A 15191-nucleotide genomic window follows, 5' to 3' on the forward strand; every position below is an offset into this window, starting at 1 on the left:
AGCGGTTTTTTTGTTTATTTTTTGTGCTTGCTGGCGATTTTTTCTAAATTTTATGTGACCATCATCAGCAATGTTTCATTGCTTGTTATTACTAGCAATGTTTAAAAAAATAAAAAATCCAACTAAAACTTGATACAAATTTTTAATAGACCAAAAGCGGTTTTTTGTTCAATTTTTGTAGTAACGATACAGGCAAGCGAAAAAAAGATGAACTGAACTTAAAAAAGAAGGTTTATTTAGATGTTTTACAAAATACATAAAAGAAAAAAAGTATTAAAAAATCAGACATAAGACATAATACAGGGTCAGTCACAGGAGAGTTACTTTGAAACTTAATTAGTTTGCAACCAAAAATACCTTTAGCGTATGTAACTGGATATAATATTTTATTTAAATTAATTCAGTAATCAATGTGAGCTGGATGAAAATGAGTGAAGTCGTCAAAATGACAAGTAATTGTCTACTGCTCCAAAGACTTGGGGACCAATCTTGTAGTAACTTGGCTTCCAGTTTTCGAAATGTTATTCGATTTGGATACCTCTCCAAGTTCAGAGCTGCTGCCACAGGAGCATTTTTCTTGCATTCTCTATGGATTAAGAGCATGCCCACTTTTTCGTTATTTGTGTAATAATACATTGTATTAACGAAAATTGACTGTTACTTTTTAAATGTCAAATTGAAAAATATGCAAAGTATTCTTGGATTCAATTTTATGATTTTTAAAAATGAGGAAGCTAGACGCCTATGTGAATTGTATAATGGGTTGCTGCCCAAATTATTTCAGAAGTAACTCTCCTGTGACTAACCCTGTATGTACAGGGTTATTCATGAGTGAGGTACTTCTGATTTTTTGCCGCAACCCATTATACATATTGCAACATTTACTTGATTCAAACTTCGACGGATAGAGTGCTAACTGGAGTCGCGTCCTCAAGGGTTTTATACTCCAGCTTGCTGGAAGCAAAGCCTTTCGTCATCTTTTATTCTTCAGAGACATTCTCATGGGAATCCTTAAATTACAATCAGTTATTATAATTAATTAATAAATGGTTGATTACAATCACCTAATATGGGTTGCATGCCTTAATATATTTCTTCTATTGGAACCGCTATTCCTCCGAGAAAAAGGTGACTGTGGTCGTGGCATCTCAAGTGCAGTACATAGGAGAAAATATGTCGAAAAGGGTAAAAACCAAAAGGTAGAAACATTTCCCAAGTTGAGTAAAAGAAGCCATCATGGGCAGAATTAAAAAATTAGGTGGGCCGCGGGTTGTCATCTTAAGGTGCACAGTCAATTATTTACAACATCCACTAGATGTCGAACCCACAAGAAACGGGAGTATGTAACAACAGATAAAATCTTTGAAAAGCTGTTTTAAAATTGCATACAGGTTTATTTGAAAATGTTATAAGACCAACAATTACCAAAGTCAAACAATAAAAATATTTGTTGAAATAAATTTTGACGATTATCCAGTATAATGACAATTAAATCACGATTTGTATTTCTTTTGCTTTCAAGGGGGGTACGTGTGGTGAGTTAAGGCAGGTCATTTGAAATCGATATCATCTGGCGTCGTCTTGGCAACGGGCGCGGTCCATATTCGCACGAGATGAGGCTCTCCTTTTAAACAATGTTTGTTTACGTGATTTTTGCATTAAATTGGCTAACAGTTCGAGGTGACCTATGGTCATCTAGTAACCCCACGGTTTTTAATATCGGGGGTGTGTTAAGTAGCAATGAAAGTGAATACTACTTCAAAGAGACAATTGCGGTAAGTCGTTGCCGAGTTAAGATCAAAAGATAAACAAATGAATTCTAGCATTTGAACTTCGACTCCCAGTATGTCCCAAAAGGAGTCACTTATTACGACACTGCGATTCTCATGGATCCAAATCCAATCAAAACCGCGCTTAATGTTTGCAAATATTTGATTACAAGTCGGGTATATGCTGTGGTGGTGTCACATCCTTTGACTGGAGACTTGTCACCAGCTGCGGTGTCGTACACTAGTGGTTTTTACCACATTCCGGTCATTGGTATCTCGAGTCGGGATTCAGCTTTTTCGGACAAAGTGAGTCAAATTCGGTCCGATAGTTTGACTTGACTTAAATATTCCAGAACATTCATGTGTCCTTCTTGAGGACTGTTCCTCCGTATTCCCACCAGGCGGATGTTTGGGTCGAAATGCTCAAACACTTCAACTACAAGAAAGTCATTTTTATCCACAGTTCGGACACTGACGGACGAGCTCTATTAGGAAGGTTCCAAACCACTTCTCAAAGTCTAGAAGACGATGTTGAGATTAAAGTTCAAGTTGAGTCGATAATAGAATTTGAGCCAGGTTTGGAAAACTTTAAAGAGCAACTGAGCGACATGAAAAACGCTCAATCTAGAGTCTACCTGATGTATGCTAGGTAGTAATCACTAGCAATTTTTTCCATAACTTTCATTTGAGTTTGTAGTAAAACTGATGCTCAAGTCATTTTCCGAGACGCTGCAGAGTTTAATATGACAGACGCTGGATATGCATGGATCGTCACAGAGCAAGCCCTTGTAGCCAATAACATCCCTGAAGGAATCTTAGGTCTACGTCTAGTCAATGCGACCAATGAAAAAGCTCACATTAAAGATAGCATGTGAGTGTTTCCCCTCACACTAATACCAAACTTTATTTTTTTTTTAAGTTATGTCCTAGCTTCGGCTTTACGTGACCTAAACCAAACAAAAGAAATCACCGAAGCGCCAAAAGATTGCGACGATTCGGGCCAAATCTGGGAAACCGGTCGTGACCTCTTCGACTTTATCAAAAAACAAGTGCTACTCAATGGTGAGACAGGAAAGGTGGCTTTTGACGACCAAGGTGACCGAATTAACGCCGAATATAACATTGTCAACATCCAGAGGAAACGTAAACAAGTGACTGTCGGCAAATTTTTCTTCAATAGGGTTGGTGCCTCCACTAATTGACCCAAAAATCTGATTATTTTCTTCTTACAGACAAGCAATAAAATGCGTTTGGTGGTTGATGAGAACAATATTTTGTGGCCGGGCCGTCAACACGTCAAACCTGAAGGTTTCATGATTCCGACACACCTTAAGGTTTTGACAATCGAAGAAAAACCGTTCGTTTACGTCCGTAAGTTGGTAGAACCTCAGGATGTGTGTACTGCTGATGAAATTCCTTGTCCTCACTTCAACGCGACACAAGACTGTAAGTTGTAACTCCTCCCACTGTTTCATAACTCCGCCTTCCAGTGACCGGGAGTTTCTGTTGCAAAGGCTATTGTATGGACCTCCTCAAGGAATTGTCAAAGAAAATTAACTTTACCTACAGTTTGGCTTTGTCCCCGGACGGCCAATTCGGCAATTACATCATTAGGAACAGTTCTGGGAGTGGCAAAAAGGAATGGACGGGTCTGATAGGCGAATTGGTGGGTGAAAGAGCTGATATGATAGTGGCCCCCTTGACCATCAACCCAGAACGGGCTGAATTCATTGAGTTTAGTAAACCGTTCAAATACCAAGGAATCACAATTTTAGAAAAGAAACCATCCCGATCATCCACACTTGTATCGTTCTTGCAACCTTTCAGTAACACTTTGTGGATCTTGGTGATGGTTTCCGTCCATGTTGTGGCTCTAGTGTTGTACCTCCTAGACCGGTTTTCGCCGTTTGGGAGGTTCAAACTGGCAAACACTGATGGAACCGAAGAAGACGCTCTTAATCTCTCAAGTGCGATTTGGTTTGCTTGGGGAGTCCTACTTAACAGTGGGATTGGTGAAGGGACACCTCGAAGTTTCTCTGCAAGAGTTTTAGGAATGGTTTGGGCAGGTTTCGCGATGATTATTGTAGCCTCGTATACTGCTAATCTAGCCGCGTTTCTTGTACTGGAAAGACCCAAAACAAAACTGACTGGAATTAATGATGCTAGGTTGAGGAACACTATGGAGAACCTGACGTGTGCTACTGTCAAAGGGTCTGCTGTTGATATGTACTTCCGCAGACAAGTTGAACTGTCAAATATGTACAGGACCATGGAAGCAAATAATTATAATACGGCCGAGAACGCTATAGAAGACGTTAAAGTTGGGTAAGAGTCTACAACTCKGTACAATCGAATGGTACACAATTTTTTTGTAGAAAACTGATGGCTTTCATATGGGACAGCTCGCGTCTAGAATTCGAAGCAGCTCAAGATTGTGAATTGGTAACTGCCGGAGAACTATTCGGGCGTTCCGGTTATGGCATAGGGTTACAAAAAGGGTCACCCTGGGCCGACGACATCACTCTCGCCATTCTGGATTTCCACGAAAGTGGTTTTATGGAAAGTCTGGACAACAAATGGATCCTCCAAGGCAACGTCCAACAATGCGAACAATTCGAAAAGACACCCAACACTCTTGGATTGAAGAACATGGCAGGCGTGTTCATCCTCGTGGCCGCAGGGATCGTCGGTGGTATTGGTCTAATTGTCATTGAAATGGCTTACAAGAAACACCAAATCAAGAAACAGAAACGAATGGAATTGGCCAGACATGCCGCCGATAAATGGCGTGGATGTGTCGAGGTGAGGGGTATTTTTCTCTGACTTTGAATTTTTGAAGGAGTCTACGTTTCAGAAGCGGAAGACTTTGAGGGCTTCTACAACCACTCAAAGAAGGATCAAATCGAATGGGGTCAATGACCCGGCTACAATTTCATTGGCTGTGGATAAGTATCAGCGGATTGGAGGGCCGGAAAGAGCGTGGCCTGGGGATTCGGATATAAGGCAGAGGAGAATTGAGGATAGTGGTGGAGTACAACCAGTTCCTAGATATTTACCAGCGTATACTAGTGATGTATCGCATCTTATTGTTTAATTCTTTAGAATAGTTCATTGTTGATTATAAAGCAATTTAATGTAGTTATTTATCACTTTATCAAATTCAAAAACACACCAGGAGATAATAAAACGATATCTGTACACGAGGATTTGAGAAAAAATACAAATAAATGATTAGATGTGTTTAGTTCTTGTCAGAATCTGCAACTACCACTGTCACTTTAGTTCGCTACGTAATTTGTTTATTTTAACGCTTCATTGAATCCGGCTGGGATAGCGGAGATAGCGCCAAATACTGTATTTTTTCTACGAAAAAAAATAGGAAACCACCATTGACCTTTGTTATCAAGTAAGTACAAGAAAATAGTTTGTGGCTATTTATAATGTGGAATAAATATATAAGACGACACGTTTAAATTGCAAAATATAGATATTTAAAAAAACCTGATTGTCAAAGTGTTTTTTGCCAATATGTAATATAATGAATAATTGAAATTCACTGTATTTGATAACTATATATCCTTAAATAAAAAAAAAATGCATTAATCATTAACGACCAAGTAACATATAAACAAACTAGTCATTATCATTACTGTTGAAACGATGAATTGGGGCGGCGAAATAAATATTAGTACTTAATTTTGCTGTAACAGCTTATTTCAAATCTTCTTATAACTAATAATAAAATTTAAGCAATGAATTGAAAAACATTCAATTATCAGTAGCTGGAGTGTCAACAACGGAAGTGTCTGAGTATATTTATATATTGCAGGACCATAATGAATCAGAACGGGAAAACATTAAGGTAAGGGTAAGCATTAAGCACCGTTAAATAATTTCTTTGTTTCTCACTTGTAAACAACAATTTATAAGTCACTGTATTCACCTTGAAAATTTCCCTTAACAGGCTAGCCAGTTCAATAACTGGCATCTATCTAAAGCTCATAATTTTTTTCAAATGTCAGAATTTCTAGAATTTTTAATATTTATAATAGTAATTTACAGTGATTAACAAATAAAATATTAAACAATACATGCAAGGTAACGGGTTGTACCGGCTCCAGAAAGTGACTGACTCGACTTCGACTCGCCAGTCATATCCTTCTGTCCGCCAGTAAAAACCCTTTTACCATGCTAGTAAATATTATTTCGAACTGATCCATTTTGTAGAACAAAAGGAAAAGAATTCACTATCAGAAATTCGCTCTTAACCGATTTATTCGAAAACAAACACATACGGACTGTTTATCATATGTTTATAGCAACTTTAATCGGTCTATTTGTTAACACAGCCGTTTACGATTATTTGAAAAAAGAAGAGTGAGTGTGACAACGAAAAAATACATTACAACTTCATCAAATTATTTATTTCAGAATAATTTTAGGTCTTAGATTAATTCAACAAGGTTTTGGAAAAATACACATAGTGTCCCTAATATGGCTTGGATATTTTTTATTTACTTGTTTGGTTTATCACTTTTACAAAATCTGGGCCAAGCAGAGAATTTTCTTCCCCAAATGTGAGATATTTTTTCCCGGAAAGTATAATTTTGGAAAATTCGGTTTCAGTGAGCCACTTGAAAATTTGGAACTGGGTTGGGGTGACGCTACTTGGGCTTTACTACGTTTCATCTTTCAAAATTGCGGGTTATGTTGTAACTTATTTTGCTTTACCACCGGCTTCTGCAAGTATCGTGTTAGCCGAACAAGTGAGTATGATAAATTTTCTAAACAGAATTACTAATTTGTCATTTCCAGACGCGTCTCTTGATGAAAATTCACTCTTTTATTCGAAACACTTGCCCAACAAAACCTCACACAGATGAAGTTGTAACTCTTCCAACTTTGAGTAATTTTGTGTACTTTCTGTTTGTCCCTACATTAGTTTATCGTGAGACTTACCCTCGTCGTGATAAAATCGATTGGACTTTTGTCTGTTTCCGAGCGTTAGAATGCGTGGGCGTCATCTTCTTCATGAGTTTCGTTATCGACAGATTTCTCAATCCCACGATTCAAGACTTCGGCTTGCGATCCTACACCGTGAAAGAAATAATTTTATGTATTTTCGAAAACACCATCACAGGGGCACTTATCCTGCTCCCCATGTTTTTCATAGTTTTACACTCTTGGCAAAATTTATTTGCCGAGTTGACACGGTTTGGAGATCGGTTGTTTTATCTAGATTGGTGGACTTGTACTGACTATTCGGGTTATTTCCGTAAATGGAACATAATCGTCCAGGATTGGTTGTATCTTTACATATACCGAGATTTTTCCGAATTTCTTTTCAAAACAAACCATCTATTTGCTAAATTTGCTGTTTTTTCGATTTCGGCCGTTGTACACGAATGGATCTTGACTTACATGTTTGGCTTCTTTTTTCCCTTGTTGTTTGTCGAATTTTTAGTGTTTGGATCAATCTTTAATTTTCTAGGGGTTCCAAAAACTCCACTTTTTAATATCTTGTTTTGGTATTCACTCTGTTTGGGTATGGCTACTCTGGTTACCATGTATGGTTTAGAATTTTATGCACGTGGCAATGCTCCTACGGAAAATCCAACGTTTCTCGAAAACTTAATTCCAAGATTTTTAACGTGTAATTGTATAGAATTCTGAAGGAAGTGTCGCAGGAAAAGAGGGTGCTTCGGAATTATATACTTGTTACTTGTGTATATTTTTTATTTATATTTTTTGTATGTAAAAAAGTAACGATAATTGTGTCACATGCGAATAAACGAATTTTTCTGACACGTAATTTCACTATTTTGATCACAAATCGGTAAAATAACAACGGCTAGGAAAAGTCAAATAAATTAATTATATACACACAGGTTGTTCTCCCGAGTGGAATGAACTGTTCCATATATACAACAAAAACAAAGCGACAGACTACACGTAACGCAAAAAAACTTAAACCTAGAAACAGAACACCCTGTATCAATTCGAAAAATAGAGGAACTAAAAATTACACGATTTTCGATTCGTTTCGATTCCGAATCGGGAATTTATTCTCTTTATATGCGAGTTTTAACGAATCTAATTTCTTTATATTTGACTGCGCCCCTTCACTATCGATCGAATCCCCTGATGACTTACCGGAATCGACATTGTTCTGTGCGGCGTTTTTCAGAAATTTCCCACATTGCAAATAGAGATCGTCGAATTTCACTTCGAGGAAGAGTTCGTGGAGCATCCGACGGGGCGACGAACGATACGCACATTCCGATATCATTTTGCATACTTCTGAGTAAATACAAGCATCTTGGAAGACGTGAGGACTGCCTTGCTTGTACTGCAAGAGCGACTGTTTCACTTGTTTGGCCCAAACGGGGTTAGAAAATAAGTCGACCAGATGCAAAACCTGACCCTTGAGAACATCTACAAGAAAATTATAAAACTCAATCGGGGAGATTGTATAGAACTTACTATCAGGGCTGTTTGGGTTGTATTTACAGTCCAAGGGATCTGTAAAAACACAATTAACTTAAAAATGACTATAATTAAATACCAACCGCTAGATGTCGTTACAAAAACCTCGTCTTTAGAACCTTTCCACGAACAAACAAAGCAAGTTTCAGTGTCGTGTCTCCAGAGAGTCTCCTCACGGACCTTAAAATCGTGCATGGCATAAACAATCTCGTCGTCGACTATAGGAAATCTATCCAAGGAGACATCACGTGCCTCATTTTCCCCATCCAAAAACAAATGATTAATGTGATGAGGTAAAGTAACACCCATGTAACATCTATCCTCGCTTTCGTTTCTATCATGAACACTAAATCGCTTAATACTCGACCCGGTGGTATTTAGAAGGTTGAAATCCTCAATTAACGAAATCGGGACATCCCAACTACTATCACTCCGAATATCATCCGAATCATCGTAGGCGGGCTCTTCTAAATATCGAGGAGACTTCCGTAACGACCTAAGTGTGGCGTAACCAACCAGATCTTGATGACTCAGTTTACTCGACCCGCCCCCACCTAGCGATTGGAGCGAGCGATCGGAGTTAGATCCGCCTAAAACCACGCCTATTAGCCAACGCTCACTTACACGAAAACGTGTTACTTTGCACAGAAACTCGCCGTGATGATTCTGAATGTCGCCGGAGTTTCGCCGACTGTTTTAAAGTACTCAAACTACAGGAACTTGGTATAGGAMTCAAAATTTGCGGCCGTTCGCTGAAATGGCTCAATTAAACAAATATTAAACATTGTCACTATCACTTACTAGATCACAGATTTACCTCCGCCGAAGGAATCGCACGAACTTACCCCGGAAGTCGTCGATTCCGTCGTGGAATTGTTCCGGACACGTCTTACGATTTCCGTGCCCAACCGGAAGCTGCCTTTTTTACTGTCTTGAGGCGCTCGGATAATCTCGAAGGTTTTCGACTCGGACAGCGACCTCTTGTGGTAGCCCGATGCTTGGTTTTGATTGGCCGGCAAAGTGAGACTTTTCTGAGGACCAGCCACTGTAGTATCGGGCAACATTGATTCGGAAGCATCGTCATCAGTGCTCCCCTCAGCGTCCTTAATTCCCGAATCAAAGTAATACAAGGTGGGCGTGATATCAGGGAAACTACTAGGGAGTCGCAAACTGTCCTCGTTGTCCTCCTCCCACGCCTCCTCTTCGATGATGGGCCAAGCCACGTGTCGGTTGTGACGTATACAAAACCAACCTAATTTGAATAATTCGTCTGCTCCTTGTCGGGTTGTCGCGATTAGACCGAGTGCGTAATACGAAGTTGCTCGAATCGATAAAACTAAGCACTCTTGTGCTAAAGTTATTAAAGCTGCCAAAGAATTGTGCAAGATGAGGTATCTTAGGCCTTCGCTGGTACTACCGAAATGACCCAAAGCCCAAATTGAAGCTTTCAGTTTCAAAATGTCGTCTTCGGTGTCACAAACGCCATTTGTGAGCAACTAAAATTTAAAATTATTTCTTGTCTAACTTTAAAAGTGTTTCACCTGTATCATAATTTCCAACGATCCGTGCTGTACTAGTATGAGAAATCCGTCAGTGTGTCGTGCCAACTGGCCGTAAAGATGCGGTGGTAGGAAAAAATCTTTGCGGTTTGTTGTCCTTATCGTACTTGTCCTCTTATCATATTTCCCATCTTCGTCTCTTTGATGTAAAGTCAAAGCATCGGAAGTTTCACCTTCGACTAGTTTTATATATCTATAAATAAAATATTCGTCCCATCTTTTAATTTCGTTTACAACGAAGTCGTTTTTGTTTAACAATTGAAAACCAGAAGTTATCGATAATAACCTGAGCGATAATAACGAACCTTTTTCACCCAAATGACTTAAATTTGGATTTAACTTAACTAAAGTTTCTAAACAACTTTCGACTTCACAAGCCTCATGTAATGTATTCAAGGCGGTGAGATACACCGACCTTGAGGAATCTTTCAATTGTTTGACTAGACATCTAACTCCCCATTCAGAAAAATTGTTAATTCCTGCTCTTAGCAGCACTAATAAAAATTGAGTCGCGTATAGTCTCGAACTTTCAACAGCACACTTCAAAACCTCACTCAACAAGTCCCTACAAGGTCCTGGATTACTATAATCCAAAGACGAAACGATCAACTTCACGTAGCAGTCATTGTTCGTGGTTGTTGCCAAATGTTCAAGTTGTTTGAAGATTTGTAAACTGTTCAACAGTTGCATGCCCACGTCGTTAGAAGACAGACGACCGAGGAAAAGAAAGTAACTTTGGCATTGAGTACTGTTCATGTGTTGGGGACTGAAGAGACAGTCGTGGACACTCCGGCCACTTGTTATGGCATTAATGTTACCCAAAATGTCTGTCAACAAATCAAGCAACATGCGAGTGCTTTCTTCATCTTCCAGTTCGAGGAGACAGTTTATCAAGTCGATTCCAGTCAATGTGTACGCAATACTGACTTTGGGAGTACTCAAGTCCATGTGGGAGTAGCGATTGCGCGAAGGAGTATAGAAATCGACAAGACGTTTCATGAAGTTGCGGTGGGAGGTTTCCGACAGGTCGATCTTCAAAGATTCACCCTATAACAAGAGAAGAATAGAACAAAAGGATAAAAAATTAAAAATCAATATACCTTCAATACAATTTTGATGAGGTTCCAGTTCCATGTGTATGGATCTTTATTCACCAAAACCCCGGTTTCTTTTATCACATCATCTCCGTCTTTTCCCACCAGCTGTCAAACAATTCAGTTGCTTTTATAAATAATTCAAAAAAATAATACCTACAGGTGTCCCAGCGAGTTAGTAAAGTCTATTACGGACATTGAAATCTAGAATTAATCTATACGCGTTTTCATATTAATGTGCATCAAAGTAGACGTTGAAAGGGATTACTTAAGGTGGCAACCATGCGAAAATTCAAACAATCATAAACTCAATCTTGCCTAAAAATTATTTTCCAAATAAATGTGTACCCCAGTTAGCAAAAAATAATTAAAATTAACAACGTAATTAACATAGGAACGCAAACATAAAAGATTTTTGTCAATATTGATGTGATTACATTTGATCTGAATGACATTAATGACACTTTTTGTATGAATCGGCCTTTAAATTATAGATTCACTTAGACTACTCCAACCTACTTGATGCATATTAATGTGAAAAAGAGTATATTGTCTAATTGAAATTATTTTTAAGTATTTTTAAGTGTCAGAAATGAGTTACAGCATAAATTTGTTGTTTTTTAACGAAGTGGCTTTTAATTTTGGTGTTTTTAAACTTTTTTTAGTTTTTAAAATAATTTGAGTTCTCTGAGGAAAATAAGAAAATACAGGGTGTTTCATACAACTTTACGAGGCTTGCGCCTAATGTACGCACCCAAATATACAAAAGTCACAAAACACTAGATACAAAAAATACACTTATAACTATTTAATTTTTGGAAACCCATGACAGTAGTTGGCAAACTAATCATTGTTTCATTAATAGTCATAAACTACAGTTTTTCAGAAACAATTATCATTTGTTCTATCAAGAGACGGCATGATTATGATTCTAGTTTATCTATCTTAATCACTAGCTAACTAAAAACGTAATTTTTGAAAGGGTGAACAAACTAGAGAAGGTTATCCAATTTTTCAAAATTTGTAATCGAGTTCGTATCGGAATATGTATTATTGATTGCATCTTACAGGCGCAGGCCTCGTAAAATTACGTGAAACACCCTGTATAGTCTATTAAAATATTCATTACACAAAAACTAAGTAAAAAAATAATTTCTTCACTATACTTGAGATAAGTTTTTTTTAGTTAAAAACATGAATAACTTAATAAAATAAAATGGAACATGAAAGAGATTATAAATTAGAATCTTTCTGAAAACACAAACACTTAAGAATCTACTATTGATTACTAACTAAACAAGAAAATCAACTATTGCTTGTGTATAATAAATCTATGTATAAAAAACAAGTTACTAAAAACCAATGAAAATCAACCACCAAATGTACAAAACATAGTATTTCATTTAAACATAATTCTACTGTAATATTTATGCAAACTTTACGAACTCTCTGGGACATGTAACTTAAAGAAGATCATCTCTTTGAAATAAAATTAAATAATAAAAAATATTTATACAATAAAGAAAACAAATCAAAAATACTTTTTTACCGGAATAAAAAAAATATCAACGGCGATTTAAATACTTTTAATAGTTTTAACATTGGCTAAAAGCGAAGAGAGAGCATTTTTCCTTACTTGTTGCAACTTAAACTTCAACGTCTTTAGTTTGTGTCGACTCTTCTTGCTGTTTTTACTCGAAAATTTAACATTGCCGCCACTTCTGAGTATAAAGTCTAGGTGAAGACTATAAGAAGCCGGCCTAGCCCTCAACAACCTAAAATTAACAAATCAAACTTGACCTTATGCCAACTTAAACTCACTTTTGTAATTGTTGAAGACCATTAACGGCCTTAACTGCTTGAGGTTTCCCACACGTTGCGTATTCCAATAGTGTTGGAAGTGCGGGAGAAATATTACAACATTCGGGAGGAAGAAGAATTTGAATTAAGCGTAAAAGTTCACCAAGAAGGACGGTTGCTCGAACGCTAATAAAAGTGTCACTAGTTGCAATCACTTCGACTATCGCACCTAACAGCCCACATTCGAGGAAACAGTAGAGAAGGAGGGATAAGTGCATGTCACTGATACTGGGAGTGGTTTTGGCTAAGTGAGGTAGAATAGAACGGCCCTCGGCGACGACAAAGCCTTCGTTGAGTCTCCAGGAAGATTGGGGCTCGCATGGATCGACAGCGCTCAAAGCCACCGACAGTTCGTCAGTCCATTCGGGTTGAGGCAAGCCCAGTAGCTCATACAATAAGTCCAAAACTGCTTTCTGATTCATTGGTTAATTGAAATTGATTCGTTTAATTGTTACTTACCCTGACTTCCAATTGGTTCAAATATAAAACCTCAACGACCGCCCTAAGCCCCGCCTTATTGGACGGCCCACAAAAGTGCAGAATTCCGGGCCAGCTACGAAGAATTGACAAAAGGGCAAGTCGACTGCAATTGAAACGTAATTCCCGCTCATCCCTACAAAAACTTTTAATATGGATCAATTCTGTTTTGCGTATACTAACACAAATTTGTCCTTGTCTTTCCAGCCGTGTCTGTAGTGAAAATCACAGTAAGGAGCTGCTATGGAGTGCAGGTCAATGGCCGCCTGATTCCTAGTCGATGGTTTATCCAACAACAGTAACAAAACTCCACACAAAGACTCCGCTATTTTCGGAGTCTGACATTCTAGCAAATTCCTGGTAATAGCAGCTACGCCTCCAGTTTCAATAAATAAACTCGTGTTAACTACCCCTAATAAAAGAAAAATAATCAAGTGACATCGCCAACGTAATTACACCTACCCAATTCGCACAATGTAGCGAGACAGATTCGCAACATTCTGTCTTTTTCTTCCACAACACCATTGGCTAAAGCCACTAAACTTCGGGCTAGAGCCACATGGAAGTTGGAAGGTGAGAGTAAAAGAATTTTTCGAATGAGTTTCATTGCTTCGATTCGTTCGACGTCGTTTTTTAACATCAAGTCCAACGATCTGGCTATTAAAAAAGGAATTAAGAGTTTGTTGAGCTGGGCTATGTCGTCCTCGTTGCGTAAGACGTGACGGATGGCCCTTAGACCCCCAGATCTGACTTGAGTCGACTCGTGGAGCAGAGCTATGCGCAAGCTGCAAGTGGTTTCGGACGTTATGCAACCATCAATACGGGTGCAGTTACTTTAATTGACACACACTGTACAATTTAAAATGCGAACAACTCAATTTACCATAACTAATTAACACGCTTTATAAATAAAAGCAATTCATAAATAACGGATTTAATCCAAAGAAATGACGTATTACAATTAAAAAAGTGAGTTATGCTTTGTAACTCCTATTCAGACTTACCAACATAAAACGTCCCCCATGCTAAATCCGATGCTTTCAAAGTTGCCCTCAATATGCAGGGTAACTTTAACAAAAGCATTTAAGTAATTTAAGCGTTTTCCATCTGATATATCCGACATTTGGCAAAGCGCTGATAGTATATTTGTGACATTTTGTCGAGAATCTACAACATGAAGCTTGCTTGAGTTGTGTCCACAAAAACGTAAAAATCAATTACCGCTTTTTACGTCGATATTAATGTCGTCTTCTTTGTTTGCGGATCGACCTGCAATCGCAAATAGTTGAGTAAAGACCAAACAGGACCGGAATAAACAAACTACCTCTTTGAAACCGACGTGTGTTTGGATATCGCATCCAGCTCGTTGCGGCCATGTTCTCTTATTCGTTGAAACTTTAGTTAAAACAACTAAGTCCTATACTTATAGTTATAAATTAAAATAAAAACACTGCATTTTCAAACTATTATATACACATCGAACCATAAAACTGCAAAACTGTCAAACTATATGGTTGTTAGGTTAGGCGTTTATGAGGAGATAAACTGTCAAGCAACGTTGCCACATCTACACAACTGAAATTTTTGACGAAAAAGCTGTAATTTTGTAGCAAATTTCACTAAACTTCCTGTTGAATTTATCACTTGTTAAGAAACGACAATTTTTTTTCGTTGGTTTATTATTTTTTTAAGAAAAGCAGGATGACCAACCGTAAACAGGTGAATTGATGTGACGCACTTTTTCTCATTTTTTTGCTTTTTCTACGATGATTAAGAAGAAATGACGCTACTTGACTATTTTTATAATTGAATCAGTCAACCGTTTAACATTTTTAAAGAACGCAAGTTTTTTATTTATTTTTATGCGACGCGGACCGAAGACTAAACGCAGATACTCAACCATTGGAAAAACAAACGATGACTCAACTTTGCTTTTTTTTGGAGAG

General features: G+C 37.8%; 2 protein-coding genes and 1 long non-coding RNA gene across 5 annotated transcripts; 1 reads left to right on the top strand and 2 right to left on the bottom strand.

Annotated features, from left to right (window-relative positions):
- Positions 1–213: 213 nt before the first annotated feature.
- Positions 214–5431, bottom strand: LOC123016013. Its single transcript, XR_006413419.1, has 2 exons — positions 1065–5431; positions 214–1010 (listed from the first exon to the last, which is right to left on the bottom strand). It is a non-coding gene; the product is annotated as an uncharacterized LOC123016013 (long non-coding RNA).
- Positions 4945–7574, top strand: LOC123016006 (sterol O-acyltransferase 1-like). 3 transcript variants are annotated; one of them, XM_044416167.1, is made up of 6 exons: positions 4945–5175; positions 5520–5631; positions 5997–6146; positions 6201–6346; positions 6396–6535; positions 6585–7574. In XM_044416167.1, exons 2-6 carry the CDS (start codon positions 5606–5608, stop codon positions 7440–7442), a joined length of 1320 nt encoding a protein of 439 aa, XP_044272102.1. In that variant the 5' UTR covers positions 4945–5175; positions 5520–5605; the 3' UTR covers positions 7443–7574. The 3 variants fall into 3 exon arrangements, with proteins under 3 accessions (XP_044272102.1, XP_044272101.1, XP_044272103.1); XM_044416166.1 differs by having other exon boundaries at positions 5599–5631; XM_044416168.1 differs by lacking the exon at positions 4945–5175 and adding an exon at positions 5203–5472.
- Positions 5437–14925, bottom strand: LOC123016002 (rapamycin-insensitive companion of mTOR). The gene is made up of 15 exons (XM_044416160.1): positions 14570–14925; positions 14467–14514; positions 14250–14412; positions 13708–14030; positions 13429–13657; positions 13228–13381; positions 12730–13181; positions 12545–12683; positions 10915–11016; positions 9797–10861; positions 9057–9751; positions 8895–9007; positions 8339–8845; positions 8253–8291; positions 5437–8204 (listed from the first exon to the last, which is right to left on the bottom strand). The coding sequence occupies exons 1-15, from the start codon at positions 14619–14621 to the stop codon at positions 7792–7794; spliced, it is 4494 nt and encodes a 1497-aa protein (XP_044272095.1). The 5' UTR covers positions 14622–14925; the 3' UTR covers positions 5437–7791.
- Positions 14926–15191: the final 266 nt, after the last annotated feature.

Source organism: Tribolium madens, unplaced genomic scaffold (genome assembly GCF_015345945.1).
Source record: "Tribolium madens isolate multiple individuals breed KSU strain unplaced genomic scaffold, Tmad_KSU_1.1 Scaffold_19;HRSCAF=116;Tcas5.2_LG9, whole genome shotgun sequence".
Taxonomy (NCBI): Eukaryota; Metazoa; Arthropoda; class Insecta; order Coleoptera; family Tenebrionidae; genus Tribolium; species Tribolium madens.